Raw genomic sequence first — 17,956 nt, forward strand, 5'->3', positions numbered from 1 at the left:
TAGGCCCTTTCAGCACCAAGCATTGTGCTGTTACTGCCGGCTTTCCCGTGGCCCCAGGAACAGAGAGGCAGAGTCCCCGAGGCTGCAAACAACAAAGGAGTTTATGGACTAGCTCGAGCTAGGGCCCAAGTGCTAAGGCACCAACGCAGTGGTCACCAAAGACAAGGACCCCGGCCTGGGGCACAAGCCAAGCTTTTCTACTCTCTACAGGTTACATAAACTGGGTGACACTATCCCTCCTGGGTGAGACTATCTCCCCCTCCCTCTCCCATAGTTCTTCCATGACTTCATCTGGAGGTAATCGGTTGTGCAAGTCTTGTTGGTTGACTGGCTCCACTCTCGGAACATTCCAATTGTGTTCACTCAGAACTTTTCCAGGAGTGGTCAGCACCATTGTGATCACTGGGCCTTGGCAGGTATGTTCATTTCGCGGGAGAGGGTGGCTTTGTTAGGGGAGTGAAACTCAAGGCTGTTAGAGAAACGAAACTTAAAGCTGGAGGAAAAGAGAAAAAAAAAGAACCTTCGGCCTCTTTAAAAGGCTCCGCCTGTCATGGAGTCACCCTGCCTTACAGTGCTAGCTGTTGGAGACAGAGAGAAGTGTGAAAAGCTGTACTGCCCACCTCAGTCCTCATTCTCTCCTCTCACTGCCATAGCGTCCACTCCGACTCAGCAAGTTCCAGACAACTGTGGCTCACGTCTCTCCTCTGGGTCCCTTTTTCCTGGGCCTAGTGGGACGTCCCATTTTCCCTCCCAGGAGGTCATCTCCAGCCACTCAGCGCTGGTTGTAGGAGTCTGGAGATACTAGTTCAGGTGTCCGCCCAGGGTCAATGTAGTCACTGGATAAAATTCCCCCAGGCTCTCGGCTCTGTACAAACAGACTCTCTTTGGTGACCTTTGGCAGACTCTGATTTGCTTATCAAAGGGAGTACAGGCTGTTTGCGTTCTAGTCCAGCTGACGGTATGCTGCTGTACGTACGGTAAGCTTTCTTTCAGTTGGTAATGCTAAGGCTAAGAGAAATGCTGGGAATTTAATCCTCCAGTGTAATAAGAGTCAGAATATGTATTTGACAATCTGACTCATTTCATAACCTTGCTCAAAAACGTTCCTTGGTTGAAGAGTGGACTTATCTTAGTCCCAACGTCCTTATTTTCTTTCTCATTAAGCTTCAATGCTGATTCCTCATTCCAAACATATTGGTTTAATTCGCCTTGATATGTTGCACTTTGTGGCCCCTGCTCATTTCCTACCTGCCCCTCTATCCCCAACGCATGAGATGATCTTTTGCCTCGGACTTGTCAACATTCTTCTCTTCCTTCAAATCTTGTTTAAGGTAGATCGTCTCCATGCTGTCTTTCTTCCCGGAACTCATGATTTTACCTTCCCACTTCCAGTGACATTAACAGCAAATGTTATTGACTGTTACTGTGTATTGATCACTCACAGGTCTTTGTTTACAATGTGGGGAAAAGCTAAATGGTTACAGCAAAAAGGCCTAGAATAAAGTGGCTTGAAGATGAGCTTATTTCTCTGCTTATTAACTGTCCTGAAGTGAGAAGCCCACATGGAACGTTGTTGTTGTTGTTGTTGTTGTTGTTAGGTGCCATTCAGTCAGTCCCAACCCTTAGTGACCCTATGCACCACAGAACGAAATACTGTCTTGCTTCCATGTTGGAGCTCATCATTGCAGCTACAGTGTCAATCCACCTCCTTGAAGGGCTTCCTCTTTTTTGTGGCCCCTCTAGTTTACCAAGCATGATGCCCTTCTCCAGGGACTGGTCTTTCCTAACAAAATTTCCAAAGTTCGTAAGATGAAATCTTGCTATCCTTGCCTCTAAGGAGCACTATGGCCATACTTCTCCTATGACAGATCTGTTTGTCCTTTTAGAAGTTCATGGTGTTCTTAATATTCTTCACCAGCACCACAATTCAAGTGCATCGATTCTTCTCCAGTCTTCCGTGTTCAGTGTCCAACTTTCACAAGCATATGAGGCAATGGAAAAGACAATGGCTTGGACAGGTAGGGGTGGCATAATGCAGTCATTAAGGTCCTGAGTTCCTTTCACTCACTGGCTGAACCAGACTCGAAGGTATGGTCCAGGTAGGTCTGCAAGGTCAAAGCTGAGGTGCAGCCATGTCCATGCTCCTGTTCTCAAGAAAGGGAGAAAAGAGAAAGAGCAGGACTCCAATGCCATTCCCAGTGAATAATGCAGAAGCTGCTCACATTCTGTAACGTGGTCCTTCCCATCAACAAAGGAGACTGGGAAGTGCAGTCTCGAGCTGGGCCTTCATGGTCTCAGGCAGGGAAGACCACGCTCAAGGAAAGTGCCAACGGTCTGCCCTCAGTTTCATTGAAACACCATAGGAATTTATAAGCAAACTTTCCTTTGGATTCTCATTTTACAGATGAGGAAACTGAGGTTCAGAGTGGTTAAGAAACATTTCTAAGGTTTTATAGCTAATAACTGGGAGAACCTAGATTTTTATCAAAGGCTGTTTGGCACCAGATTTTAGATGCTTACCATACACAATAAACTTCTCAGTTAATGTATGTTTTCTCTTATTTACATTTGTGTGACTCCTGACAAAAATGCATGTTCCTTGGCTGTACGAACAGGGTTTTATTTTTCATTTCAACACCTAGGACATTGCACTGCATATAGTAGAAACTTGGGTGGCTGTTATTTAATGTTTTAAAGTGCTTTTTAAGCTTCTTTTTTTTCTGTGTTCTTAATTTTAAAAATATTTATTTAAATTTATTATTAATTGGGAATTAATACGTATATCATATCAGTCTATAGTTCAATCACGTCAAGCAGTATTGTACACTTGTTTCCCAATCAGTTTCCAAACATTCTTTTCCTTCTGGACTCCTTGACATCATCACCGTTTTACCCCACCACTACCACCACACTGTACACCGCCCCCCTAACACAACCAACTAACAAACAGAAAAAACACCTTATTCTACTTGTTGTCTTTCTATGGGTTCATCAGTCCTGGGTTTCATATACCAAGAGACAGAAAGACATATAACACAACTTCAAGAGGGTGAGCCCCAATGACAGAGCACCTCTGAGACAAACCCTAATATGAACAAACAAAAATTACAGAAAATGGTGAAAATCAGTTCAGGTCCAGCGTGCATCAGAGGGGGATCAACTGATAACATTTTAACGGTTCAAGTCAGGTTTACCCTTTAATCTTATGTACTCATCTTTACAATGCACTCCATTTAGTACCCACTTTCCTCCCATGCCTCAATCATGGATAGAAGGAGATCACCGGGGACTTCTTTCCTATGTAGTTCCCATAAAGGTATCTTGGGCTCCTGTTGTCATCCATGACCTTCTGAAAACCGGATTCTCACAATTTAGGATTAGATACTAATCCCTCCTTTGACTCGGATTATATGAGTTACAGTCATTCAGTGACTAATGAGGGTGTGCTTCTTCCATGTGGACTTAGTTGACATCTCACTTATAGGGCTGCTGGTTTGGAGACAAGCCTTTAAGACCCCAGATGCTACTTTATCAGATCTAATTTCCTTGCCACATTTTTCTATAGCACCTGTATCTTCTGTGTTCCCTTCCTGAGGACAAGTATCAAGCAGGGCAACGATGTAAGAACAATTGGTCTTAAATTAGAGCTAGGATTTAGTGTAAGCCCCAAACCCATTTAGGAATCTATGTTTTGTTCATTTGTTTGTTTTCCGCCTTTGGCTCCTGTGTTAGTCTGGGTAGACTAGAGAAACAAATTCATAGAAACTTTTATGTGTATAAGAAAGAGCTTTATATAAAAGAGAAGTTGTATATTGAGAAAGCATCCAAGTCCAGCCCAAGTCCGTAAGTCCACCATTATGTCCAACACCAATCTATAGATTCCTCTTCAGACTCACACAACACATACAATGATGCCAAATTCAGGAAGATCATAGGCCAATGGGTGGGAAGTATTGTGGATCCAGTGGTGTTGTAAGCATCTCAGTGGTGGCATGGGTCTCCATGTGGCTACTCCAGCTCCATGGCTCTGGCTCCATCAGCGTAGTTCCATATGGCTTGTCAACATGAATGTCTTACAGGGAGAGTGTGTCTGGCCTCCAGTGAGCTATTTATCTCTGTCGCACCTCCAAATGAGGTCATCAAACTGTGACCTGGTTGACAGGTTAGACTCCACCCCTTCCTCAAGTTGACAGTTGATTATGTAACTGCCACAGCTCCCTTTCAAAACTGCCCTGTTAATTTACAATAGGAAGTCTTATCGATTGTTGATATTGTCTTTGATTAGCCACTGGTACTAAATTTTTAAAGATCAGTTGAGACAAGGATATTGGACCAATGTAGGCTATTACAGTACCTGAATTAATCACTTTTACAAAACCAATCCTTTCATGATTGGATGCTATTTACATAACCAATGGGGATTACTTGGTAGGGAAATTTACAATAATAATGACTGAGCATGTCCGTCGCAGGTTTGCCGGAACAATAAAGCATATCAGTCATTGAAGTAGCAAGATCATGCTTGCCTGCCTACCAACATTACACTGGTCTTGGCACAGCTCTCTTCCGCTTTCTCAGCCATGTCTTTTCCAACTTAAGTCCTCAGGTTACAAGTGTGTCTGAGGTAGAGTCTGGTTCACCCCATAGAGTTTCCACCTTAGATCTCATTGATGCTGCCTCTGGAGCATGCTGTACACCTTGAAGATCCAGGATTCAACGTCCCAGGTTTCCATGACACCCGGTCTTGGTCTCCAGAATGCCTCCAGAAGTCCAGGTCATTGTGGCCCATTTGGTGCATACCATCAGGCACACTCCCGCCTAAGGTCTCCTAAAGCATTTTCAGTAATTCTCCCCCTAGCTGGAGGTTGGTCCTCCCTCCTTGCCTACCAACAAGCATACGTTTGTGGGCCCCCATACAGGTTTGCTCCCTTCCCCTGTCTTGACTTGTTTTCCCATTGGTATTTATTCCACTTTAAAATGTTTTCTACAGCTCATTTTTGGCAATTATTATATAACAATTATGTCCCTTGAAGTATTTTTCATCCCACCTACAGCTGTCTCCTCTTTGGGGCTTCCCTACCCCGGTTTTTCTTTCTTTTCTCCCCCTTTCCTTGCTTTCTGTCCTTTTTTCTCTGCTTCCCGCTTTACTTCTACGTTTCTGGTTTTTCCCTTCTTCCTTCTCTTTTACATTTTCTTTTAGCTATTATTTACTACTCTTTCTCCCCCTGTGAAACTTCTGTCCAGGTCCTTTTCCCACTCCTCAGTGGGCATCTACAGTTTTTCTTATTGTAATTTTTTTCTTTTTCACTTACGTTGTTTTGATTTATTTATTTCCTTTTTAGTTAGTAAATTCTTCATTTGTGCTGCTGCTCATCAGTGTCCACACCCATACCTTCGATAATCCCACCTATTGGGCGAGGGCAATTATCCACTCCTGTATTACTTGGGCATGACTAGACAGCCGCCAACACTTGCCAGTCTCACCCTCACTTGTTACATGAACAGCAAATGAGAGAACATATTGTGCGTGCACTTACATTCTCTATCACACCCACCAGGAGACAGAGGACGAGTGTCTGAGAGCACACCAACAAAGATAATCCATCAATGCACGTTTCATGACACCACCGTGCTGCTGAGAGACAACAGGCTGCACTGTGTACTTCACATGAAGAAACAAGATACTCCAGCACAGGGAGCTGCTAACCACAAGGTCAGTGGGTTGACCCCCTCTCCTCCCAACTGTTCCCTGGGAGAAAGATGAGGCTTGTCTATGTCTGCAAAGATGGAAAATCTTGAGAATTCAAAGGGGAAGTTCTACCCTGCCCGACAGGGTTGGTATACGTTAGCATTGACAAGGTAGCGGTGAGTTTTGTTCTGTTTTGCTTAACAGTCTGAGAGAAAGATGGAATAAGGTTCAGACTAAATCAAGAGCAAGTAGACGCAACTTTACAAAAAATCAGGAAATGACTACAAGAGTAGATTTTTGGAAGTAGATCTTGCAATAAGAAAGAGTCATACTTTGTCTAAGACTGCTATGAGATCATAGGTTTTCTTAAAATTGGCTTACGTAATTTGTTTTTCAAATTCTGAAATCTGGGAATCATGTGATTGATTGTATCTTCTCTCTATAAATGTCAGGAGGCTCTGGTTTTTCATCATCCTCGGGCTTCAGCATGATTGCTGCTCCGTTGCTGGCTTACGCAGCAATTTCGGTTCTCTGCATCGTAAAAGTCAGCACCATGGATACTTTTATTGCGGCTGTTTATGAGCATGCAGTGGTAATGCCTAACATCAGCCTAACTCCAGTGACCCATGAAAAGGCATTGGCATTAATGAATCAAAATCTGGATCTTTTGGAGAGAGCCATCTCCTCTGCGGCAAAGCAGGTACTATGTCTTGAGTATGCTGGATTCTTTATAGGATCGAGGGCGCGGTTTTAGGAACAAGGTCATTGTCAGAGTCTATTATCTTTTGGGATTACATATGTGGGGACTTCAAAAAATTTGTGGAAAGAAGAAATTAAAATATAATGGAATTTTTCCCACCAGATTTTGAAGACTCCCTCATATGTGTAAGGTAGACTGTTATGAGCTCTAGTTTCTTTTTTTTTTAAATCATTTTATTGGGGGCTCATACAGCTCTTAGCACAATCCATACATACATCCATTGTGCCAAGCACATTTGTACATATGTTGCCGTCATCATTTTCAAAACATTTTCTTCATACTTGAGCCTTTAGTATCGGCTTCTCATTTATTTTTCCTTCCCTCCCCCACCCTCCCTCCCTCATGAACACTTGGTAATTTATAAATTATTATTGTTTTTTTCACATCTTACCCTGACTGATGTCTCCCTTTCACACACGTTTATGTTCTCCATCCCCATGGGAGGGGGTTACATGTAGATCCTTGTAATCAGTTCCCCCTTTCTCCTCCAACTTCCCCTTACCCTCCTGGTATCACTACTCTCATTATTGGTCCTGGGGGATTTATGTGACTTGGAAACCCAATGTTGCAAGCTCTAATCTGTACCAGTGTACATCCTCTGGTCTAGCCATATTTGTAAGGTAGAATTGGGATCATGATAGTGGGGGGAAGGAAGCACCAAAGAGCGGAAAGTTGTATGTTTCATCGGTTCTAAGCTGCACCCTGACTGGCTCATCTCTTCCCAGTGACCCTTCTGGAAGGGGATGTCCAATTGTCTACAGGTGGGCTTTGGGTCTCCACTCCGTACTCCCCCTCATTCACATTGATATGATTTTTTGTTCTGGGTCTTTGATGCCTGATAACTGATGCCATCAACATCTCATGATCACACAGGCTGGTGCGCTTTTTTCATGAGGGCTTTGTTGATTTTTAGCTAGATGGTCACTCATTCACCTTCAAGCCTTTAAGTCCCCAGATGCTATCTCTTTTGATAGCTGGGCACCATTGAGCTCTACTTTCTTCCCGAAATTATTAGAGCAAAGACATTCCCTAGAAGTATGGGAAGAATCCTGCTGGTGCAGTGGGATATGAGTTAGGCAGTTCTACTTTGTCCTATGTGGTAGCTATGAGTCTGAATTGAATTGAGAGCAGGTAGTTTGGTTATTAAGAGGAGTAATTTTTGCACAGAGGGCTATGCACTGAGCTGCTGACAATAAGACCAGGGATTCTAACCCATTAGCCACTGTAAAGGAGAGGCCTGGGATATTCGGCTCCCATGAAACTTTAAGCTCTCAAAACCCAAAGGGACAAGTTCCTCTCCTAGGGAGTCTCAATGAATTGGTACCAACTCCATGGCAGTCAGTGAGATAGAGCAAGGGTGCGGTTTAGGGACAAGGGATTTGGTTCTGAAGATTACTATGAGTTAGGACTTGTCTGTCAGTTTGTTGCACTTTGGTTGCTTGTGTGTTGCTGTGGTGCTGAAAACTGTGCCACTGGTATTTCAGATACTAGCAGAATCAGCCCAAGTGAAGAAGGGGTCTACAGAGCGTCCAGACTAAGAAAAGACCACAAAGAAGGAATAGGCTGCCCACTTCGAGGAATTAGCCACTGAAAACCCTATGGATTCCATTGAAATATTTTCCGTTACTGGAAACCTGGTGAACAGAAGCTGAACACTGTCAGAAACAGCGCAAGAATGTAAGCCTCTCAGACCGGAAGGCACTCAAAATGTGAGAGGGGAAGAGTCGCCTTCCCGAAGTAATCAACCCTAATGAGGTAGACAGAATGGTGGGTTATGACTCAAAATGGGTAAAAAAAATAGCTGTCCACATCAATATTTGGAATGTGGAATGTATACAGTATGGATCTAGCAAAGTTGGAAGTCAGTATAAACAAAATGGAACACTTCAAGATCCATATTCTAGGCATTCATAGCCTGAAATTAACTGGTACTGGCCATTTGGAAGCAGAAAAGCATATGGCTTACTATGCCCGGAGTGACACCAGCAAGAGGAAAGGCATTGCACGTATCACCAAAAGGACATGTCCAGATTGATAATGAGTTTAAGTCAGATTCAGAAGAGAATGAGAAATGGGGATATCATTGCCGATGTCAGATGGATCTTGGCTGAAAGCAGAGAATACTGGACATATGTTTACCTGTGTTTCATTGACTATGCAAAGGCATTCCACTCTGTGGACCACCCCACACTCTGGGTAGCCTCGAGAAGAATAGGAATTCCAGAACACTTCAATGTGCTCCTGGGGAACCTGTACGTGAAGCAAGAGGCAATTGGGCCAACAGAATGAGAGCATACTGTGTGGTTTCAAATCAGGAATTATGTGTGCCAAGGTTTTGACTTCTCACCATACTTCAATCTTTTAGCTGAGCAAATCATCAGAAAAGCTAGCTTATATGAAGAAGAATGCTAGATCAGGACTGAAGGCAGGCTTATTAACAATCTGCATTATGCAAATGACACCACCATTCTTGCTGAAAGTGAGGAGGAACTGGAACACTTCCAGATGAAGATCAAGATTTGCAGCCTTACACTAAGGATGTGAATAGTCCTGCTCTCATACAGAGTTCAGTGGTATTTTTTGTTTTTTGAGGGTGGGGGTACGTTTTTCTATATCTGAAATCCAGGATAGGTAAAATGATAGAGACACTTTTTTAACGTGTTGAAAAGCAAGGATGCAGCTACTTTGAAGGCTAAGGTATGCCTGACCCAACCATGGAATTTTCAATTACTTCCCACGCAAGTGGAATTGGGACATTGAATAAGGAAGATGGAAGAAGAATTGATGCATTTCAACTGTTTATTGACAGTATCATGCACTGCCAAAAAGACAAGCAAATTTGTCTTAGAAGAAGTACAGCTAGAATGCCCCACAGAAGCAAGTTTGAGAAGACTTTATCCCATGTACTTTGAGCATGTTACCAGGAGAGACCAGTCCCTGGAGAAGGACATCGTGTTTGGAAAAGTAGAGAGGCAACATAATTGAGGAAGGCCCTTGATTGGTTGACAGTGGCTGCACCAATGGTCTCACACATAAAATAATTGTGAAGATGACACAGGACCTGGCAGTGCCCCACTCTGGATGAGTGGGAAATGCCTCAATGGCACCTGACAACAACATTTTGAAGAACAATGCTTTCTGTGATAAGATAATGTCTATGCAAACATAAGGAAATCCACTTAATACAATCATTATTCAAATATATGCCCCAACCTTTAACACTAGTGATGAAGAATTGAAGAATTCTACCAATGTTATGCAGTCTGAAATTGACCAAATTTGCAATCAAGTATTGGTAATTGGACGGCAGAAGTTAGTAACAGAGAGGAAAGAGCAGTCCTTGAAAAATATGACCTTCATGATAGAAACAAGATGGACATCGTATGATAGACTTTTGCAAGACCAGCGATGACTTCACCACCAATGACTTTGTTCAGTAACACAAAAGGAAACTAGACACATGGACTTCTCCATATAGAATACACAGAAATCAAATTGAAACCATCTCTTGGGAAGAGATTATTATTATTATATTATTATTATATTAGCAGCTAAAATCAATTAAGCATTTGACTGTGGATCAGACCATCCATTGCTCATATGTAAGTTCAGGTTGAAGCTGAAGAAAATGAAATCAAGTCCATTAGAGCCAAAATATGACCTTGAGTCTATCCCACCTGATTCTGAGACCATCTCAAGAACAGATTTGGTGAATGAAACACTGATGATGGAAGATCTGATGCGCTGTGGGAGGGCATCAAGAATATCCTAAACAAAGAATGCAAAAGGTCGTTCCAGAGGCAGGAAAGAAAGCAAAGATCCAAGTGGTGTCAGAACAGACGATGGAACTTTCTCTTACTCACAGCATAGCTAAAGCAAAGGAAAGAAATGGTGACGGTAAAGAGCCGAACAGAAAATTTCACTGGCTGTGATGGTTTCAACTCGCTATGCCATGATTCTCAGTAGTTTGGTAGTTAGGATATGAGAGAGCTTCAAAAATTTCATGGAAAAACTTCATTATCTTTTGATTCCATTTTTTCACAAACTTTGTGAAATTCCCAACTGTAGTCATGCTCCAATTTTGTGATCTGACATGATCATTCTCTACTTTCACATAAAATCAATTTTCACATAATGGCTTGGATTTTGGAACCCAACTATATTGATAAGTGAGGAGTGAGTATAAAGTTTAAAAATAAAAGAAGCAAAGAAATATAACAGAAAGAAAACAAACCTGAGTGATGGTGTGTAAGGAGAAGCAGGGCAGACAGACTCAGAAAAATATCTTTTTTCTTGAAGGTAGTTTTAAAGAATGACTAAGATGCAGACGGGCTGAGCTACTTCTGAAAGGGGATTCCTGGGTGACACAAATGGTTAGGGAGACCTACTAACTGAAAAGTTGGTGTTTCAGGTTGACCCTGAGGCACCTAGGAAGAAAGGCCTGGCAATCTACTTCCAAAAAATTCACCCATCAAAAAGGCTGTGGACCAGCATGCTGCTGGCACAAATGGAGTCCCCATGAACAGCAGTCAATGACAAACGGTAGTTCTTCAAAGAATGATAGTGGCAGAAATGTGCCCCGGGCCCTCTCTGATTGCTTGCTTACTTGCAAAATGTATTAATTAAGCTTTATTTTTACAGGGTGCACATATTATTGTGACTCCAGAAGATGGGATTTATGGCTGGAGGTTCACAGCAAGGGAAGCTGTCTACCCATACTTGGAAGATATCCCAGACCCTCAAGTGAACTGGATTCCTTGTAATGACCCCCACAGGTAAAGAAACAGATCCATCCTGAGTATGAACTTACTTTGCCTAGGAAATATTACTGATCATCATTGAATAAGATAGATTGTTATTTCCAAATTTCATGGTAGTTTTCATTATTTTCCGTTATTGTATGGATACATTAAAGGAACCCAGGGAACACCTGGTATTAGGCATTGAGCTGTTAATTGCAAGGTTAGTGATTTAAATACACCATACTCGTTAGGGACAGATGAAGCTTTGTACTCTCATACAGATTTACAGTTTCAGAAACCCCGTCTGCTTTAGCAAATGCATTTTCCTCCTTCCTTCTGTTCTTAGTTGTCCTAGGACAGAGCTCTGTACTCATTAAAGATCCAGCAAACATGGATTAAGGGATGAACTAATTTTAGGCTCACATAAGCAAATGGAATTTTTTAAATCCTGAATTACAATTTGTGGCCCGACAAAAGATTTAAGGGCCTTTTCTGGGTCTAAGAAATGTCATTCAAATAAAAATGTATTACTTCTCACAGTCCACTTTCATGATGAATACAATAGTAGGAAAAATATGTTTGTAATCAGGACTGTTTCAGAAATCCAACACGTGACGTACCTCTTCAAGTAGGTCCTTGTATTTTATTTGTCTGTGAATTTCAGTTATTAGTTCATGCAAACAAAGAGGGGTATATCACATGGTGGTTCTTTAGTATAAATGCATAAAAACGATACTTTTCTAGATATGGTGCCCAAGAGTCTGCTCTTCTCTAAGGATCTGTTTCATAGGCAATTACTATGGCTTTGCTTCTGTAAGTTGTACAAAGTTGTCTAAGATGTGGTTGCTATCATTGATACCCAGGGAATTGTCCACTATTCTTTGCCTACTACATTCCCATTCGCTGATATTAACTTGTTTGGCCTTTTCGGTTATTTAATAACCATTTATTGTGTCAAGGTTGTGTCACTAGTAGTGGTTCTCAACCTTCCTAATGCTGTGGCCCTTTAATATAGTTCCTCATGTTGTGGTGACCCCCAACCATAAAATTATTTTTGTTGCTACTTCACTACTGTTTTGAATTGTCATGTAAATATCTAATATGCAGGATGTATTTTCATTGTTACAAATTGAACATAATAAAAGCATAGTGATTAATCACAAAAATATGTAATTATATATTGTGAAATATTTATTTCTAATTACAAATAAATAATCTTTTTTGGGGGGCTCTTACAACTCTTGTTACAATCCATATATTAATTGTATCTGACATATTCGGACATACATATATTCCATCGTTCTTTTCTGGACATTTACTTTCCATTGAGCCCTTGGGATCAGCTACTTTTTTTTTCCCTTTCTGCGCCCCCAACCCTCATGGCCCCTTGATAGATTGTAGATTGTTAATTATTTTCAAATCTCCCACCAACTGCTGTCTCCCTTCTCCTCTGATTTCTGTTGTTCTTCCCTCTGGATGGGGGTGTGTGGTTATGTGCCATTCATTGTGATTAGTGTCCCCTCCCTCCCCACCTCCCCCCCATCCCCATTCCCTATTGTTATCTCTATGCCCATTCCTGTTCCTGGGTTCCATGTGTTGTGAGTTTTATCTCTTGTCTATACCTATGTACATGCTCCTGTGTAGTCTAGAATGGGAGGTGGCACTGGGTCATGATAGCAGGGGGATGAGGAGGCCTCAAGGGATCAGATGTATAGTGCATGACCCATTAGTGCTTTAGTGCACCCTGATTGACTCAACCTCTCCTTGCGACCCCTCTGTGGGGGGATGTTCCATTCCACAGATGGGTTTCGGGTCTCTGCTCCAACCCCCCTCCATTCTCACCAATGCATTTTTATTTGTTTGTTTACTGTTTGTTTTGAGTTTTCTGATGCCTGTAGCCCAGTCTTGATGACACTTCACGAGTACACCTCTGTGTAGATGATCGCTTTAACTTCAAGCCTTTAAGATCCCAGATACTATATCTTTTAATAGCCGGGCGCCATCCTCTTTCTTCACCACATCTGCTTATGCACCCATCTTGTCTTCAGAGTATAGTGTGTGTGTGTGTGTGTGTGTGTGTGTGTGTGTGTGTGTCACAGAATGTCAATGTGCTACAACAAAGTTTTCTATATTGAGGGAAAGTATGAGCCGTGGCCCAAGGCTCATCTGCAGCTTCAGTGTATGGCTTTATAAATATACGAACATAGGCCAATACCACTATTGTTATGGATTAATGTATTTACATAAGTGAACACCTCTGTTAATTTCCCTAGCTATTTCTTGATGTAGCATGGGTAACAGTCTTCACTCTGGGAACTGAAACTCATCTGTGGACATATCTGCATGTGGGTGGACCCGCCTGGAGACTGATAGAGGAGCGGTGTCTTGGTTCCTAAGACAGTCAGAAACATGTGTTTTCTGATGGTCTTAAGCAACTCCTATTGAGAGGGTCGTTCAACCCTCAAAGGGGTTGCAACCCACAGGTTGAGAGCTGTTGCACTAGGGGATACATGTGGCAGGGGATGCATTTTTCTAATATGCAATTTAATTGTTTTCCTGGGATAATACACAGTCCTGGTAACTATGATGAAGAATAAAGGAATTAAGCATTCACACGTGCTCCAGTATTTCCATCTTCCCATGCCTGTGAGCACTACCCTTGTCTGGGCCTCCACCTACCTGGACTATCGCTGTTACTTCTGAGAGTTTCCACTCCTCCTCTCACTCACCAGGCTAGTTCCTTTTGCACTCCATGACTAATTTTCATAAAAGGAAATTCCAATGTCCTTGCATCTGTCCTCAAATGGAATTTCAATGAAACTTCTTTGTCTATTAAGTTTGGAACAGTTTTCTTAGTTTCTTGTGGAAACATCCTTATGTTGTGACATTGACAAGATCTTTTAAATTTCCCCCTTTATATGTTTCCTGTAAAGTGCGCTTCTGCTCTGACCAGATAGACTAGTTCTATGAACAAAACCACAGTGTTTTGATTCATTCTTTCAAACACACTTGAATTCTTCTTTTCTGCCAAGCATTGTGTTCGGTTCAGTGAGCAGGGGAGGTAGGTGCTTGTCCCATGATGCCTATTGAATATGAGAGCCATTTTAAGATGAACACATATTTATACATGAAAGCGGAATGATAGATTATAATAAATGCTATGAATGAGGGGAAACAAAACAAAACAAAAAAATCGGGCTTGGTCATGTCTTATATCAAGGTAGCCAGCCCCTAACAAATCATCGCAGAGCCAGTAGGCACAATTGCACAGCAGTAATAAGCAAAGATTATAGTAAAGTCATAGAGAATATGAGAGATAGAAGAGAGATTGAAATAATCGAGTCAGACACATTTCATAGTAGCATGCTCACCTCAGCTCCTCTTGGTGGTATGGGGCAGGAGATAGAGGGAGGGGAAGGAGAACAAGGGGAGAGAGGACTGGGAGTGAGGATGAGGGGAGAGAGGACTGGGAGAGAGGGGAGGGAGAGAGCACTCGGGGGGAGAGGGATCAGGAACCAGGGAAGAGAGAGCTCTTTATTGCCAACCAAGGCTTATATACATTTTGGGGGTGTGCGAGCCTCCTAATTACAGGTAAAGACATACATCACAGGAAGGGGTTGTACTATAGGTAATACAGTAATGTGAGGGGGACAATCTAGGGGTATACACGCAATAGGAAGGGGAGGGGTTAGGGTATACATTTGACAAGATGGGCAGGTCCTAGATTTAGAATGGCAGCCTAACTTTGGATGTCACTGAGTAGGTTTGACCTGTTATTTGGCTCTCCATGGAAACAATTATTATACGTATCAGTAGGGTGTGAGCCCCACCTACAGTGGACCAGATGCCTTCAGGGAGGATATCTCTAAGCATCTGACCTCCCACCATGTGCTGGCAAACAGCCTCTAATGTTTGGCATATCATTAGGGGAGACAAAGCTGGGGAAGTATTTTTATATCCCACAGTCTTAGCCTGGAATATTTTGTGTGTGTGTCTATCTATCTATCTATCTATCTATCTATCTATCTATCTATCTATCTATCTAGATATATTTGTAAGCCAAATTCCCACAAATATGTTTTCTTCTGACTTCTCTTCTTGCCTTAATCTTTTTTCTACCTATAGTCATTTAGAGGTTATATTGTGAATATTAATAATAATATAATTAGGCAACTATCATGCATTTCATTGAAAGTTGAGTTACATGAGGCATCAACTAAGTCCACATGGAAGAAGCACACCAGCCTGCATGATCCAGGGATTTTAAATAATAAAACCCAAATTCTGTTTACACCTGGTTTTCAGAAGGCTATGCTGACAGTGGGACCCCAAATCCACTTGCAGTGTCCACAAGTGGATTAAACCTCCAGTGAATACCCTCTGACCGTAGTCAAGGCATCTGAACAGCCTTGCTGCCAGTCAGCATTGTAAAGTCAATTATGGCAGATGTAGTTGGCTTAAAATGTAATACCTTCTTATTTGATATGCCTTTTGACCCAGTTTAAAGTTGTTTTAGATTTTAATATTTTCTGCTTACTTTTTGATTAAGGTTTTTCTCTGTTTTTTTGTCTAGCGTTGTTGTTGTTTCTGCTTGTTTGCTTCGTTTGTGTTTTGTATGATTTTCTGAATTAGAAATCCAAGATTAGTAGCTCTACAGAGATAGTAACTGGATTGATAGTTGCCGAGGGGCATGGCAGGGGAGCACCTGGTGAAATGGGAAGTTAACAATGACGAGTACAAGAAGAAGACATTCTGAAGTTGATTGTGGTATTGATGGCATAACTCTTCTTAATATGATTGAACAACTAAATTGTATGATATGTCAAGTATAGGCTAATAAAACTATTTTTAAAAGGTAAGCTTTATCTTTGCTTTTTCCATGTCCAATGAACTCTTGCTAGGTTTGACCGTACCCCAGTGCAAAACAGACTCAGCTGCTTGGCCAAGGACAACTCTATCTATGTTGTAGCAAATATTGGGGACAAGAAGCCATGCAATACCAGTGACCCCCAGTGCCCCCCTGATGGCCGCTACCAGTACAACACCAATGTGGTGTATGATTCTGAAGGAAAATTGGTGGCACGTTATCATAAGGTAGAATCAATTTTCAAATCATTCAATTTACACAATAAAATGAGCTAGTAGAAAGAGTATCATTATTGTAATCGGTTCAAGTCCCACTGCCATGGAGTCAAGGCCGACTCATAGCGGGCCCCCCACCCCCTCTGGGTTTCTGAGAATATAACTTTATGGGAATAGAAAGTCCCACCCTTCCCTTGAGGAGATGCTGAAAGTTCCCAACTGCCGCCCATGTGGATTGCAATCCAACGTGTAACCACTGCACCACTAGAGCTACTATAATGATAATAATAAGCTTATTTTAGAAGCAGAATAGAGACAAAGTAAGTATAGAAAGTAATGATTCGATCACTTAAGCTCTTGTAAAGATCCTCGAGAAGTTTCCTGTTTAAAGTCGGGTGGGAGTGAGAGAGACCCAGAAGCTATCTGCATTGAAAGTGAGATCGCCTTTTGTGTTCTGTCCTTGTAAAAATACGTCTTGGAGATGGTCAAGGCAAGAATGAAAAGTTCTTTACCAGATGGAGTTGGTATCCAGAAGAAAGGAGCAAAGAAAGTATTTTTGGCAAATAGAAATGATCTGTTTTGCTTCTAGTAAGATTCAAGAAGGCCTTTGGAGCTAAGTGTTTTCCATGTATTTATTACCTACTGAATGTGGAGGCTGAATCCAAGACCCCTTCTAGCATGAGTTGCCTCTGATTCTCTATTATACTGCTCTTTCCCTTGGCAGGTGGTGGCCAAGAGAAAATTGGCCAACTAAGAGATGTGAGCTTGCATTAGTTTATATTCAGTGATTTTAGGGACAAGTCCTGAAAGACTTTCCTTTAATTTTCCTTTTTTTTTCTCCCTTCCTCTTCTGTTTATCACAGCAAAACCTTTTCATGAGTGAAATTCAATTCAATTCACCGAAGAGGCCTGAAGTAGTGACTTTTGATACCAAGTTTGGGAGGCTGGGCATTTTCACATGCTTTGATATACTTTTCCGTGATCCTGCTGTTACCCTGGTGAAAGATTTCCATGTGGACACCATACTGTTCCCGACGGCTTGGATGAATGTTTTGCCACATTTATCAGCTGTGGAATTCCACTCAGCTTGGGCTATGGGCATGGGTGTCAATTTTCTTGCAGCTAATTTGCATAACCCCCTGATGAAGATGACAGGTAATTTGTGAGTTTTGAAATTTTGGTTATATTTTAATAAAGAAAACAAACAGTATCCTATATTTAACATGTTCCTTTCATACATGTTTTCCAACTCCTCATTGTTGAACATCTGTCTGGCAGCATACTATGGAACAAATATCATCAAGTTATTTTTTTGTAAGTTTAGGAATTTACTTATTTTTTTAATTCAACTTGGATGTACACTATCTGTCCTTATTTCCAAATTTGAACCATTTATTACTTGGAACTCTTTCTTCTTTTATTTTTAAATTTTTTTTAATAATTTAAAAATAATTGTAAAAATACTGGGGGCTCATACAACTCTTTCACAATCCATACATCCATCCATTATGTGAAGCATATTTGTACATTTGTTGCCATCATCATTCTCAACACATTTGCTTTCCTCATTTTTTTCTCTCCTTCCCCAACCCCCTCCCTTATGAATCCTTGATAATTTATAAATTATTATTATTTTGTCATATCTTACACTGTCCAACGTCCCCCTTCACCCAGTGTTCTGCT

The 17,956-nt window shown here is 41.5% G+C and overlaps 1 protein-coding gene across 4 annotated transcripts in view; it reads left to right on the forward strand.

Moving 5' to 3' along the window:
• Positions 1–310: 310 nt before the first annotated feature.
• The window catches only part of VNN1 (vanin 1), a 24,098-nt gene continuing 6,452 nt past the window's right edge, over positions 311–17,956 (forward strand). For 2 of the 4 annotated variants that reach the window (XM_045294571.1, XM_013004461.2), the window contains exons 1-6: positions 892–977; positions 5,559–5,713; positions 6,142–6,389; positions 11,091–11,224; positions 16,093–16,285; positions 17,137–17,428. In XM_045294571.1, the coding sequence (XP_045150506.1) occupies positions 6,177–6,389; positions 11,091–11,224; positions 16,093–16,285; positions 17,137–17,428 (832 nt within the window). In that variant the 5' untranslated portion in view covers positions 892–977; positions 5,559–5,713; positions 6,142–6,176. Of the gene's footprint in view, positions 417–891; positions 978–4,751; positions 4,775–5,558; positions 5,714–6,141; positions 6,390–11,090; positions 11,225–16,092; positions 16,286–17,136; positions 17,429–17,956 lie in introns of those variants that run through there. The other 2 variants (XM_045294572.1, XM_045294573.1) reach the window with 2 other exon arrangements.

This window comes from Echinops telfairi, unplaced genomic scaffold, assembly GCF_000313985.2.
Source record: "Echinops telfairi isolate 266 unplaced genomic scaffold, ASM31398v2 ScPeMD7_3533;HRSCAF=4204_0, whole genome shotgun sequence".
NCBI classification, from domain to species: Eukaryota; Metazoa; Chordata; class Mammalia; order Afrosoricida; family Tenrecidae; genus Echinops; species Echinops telfairi.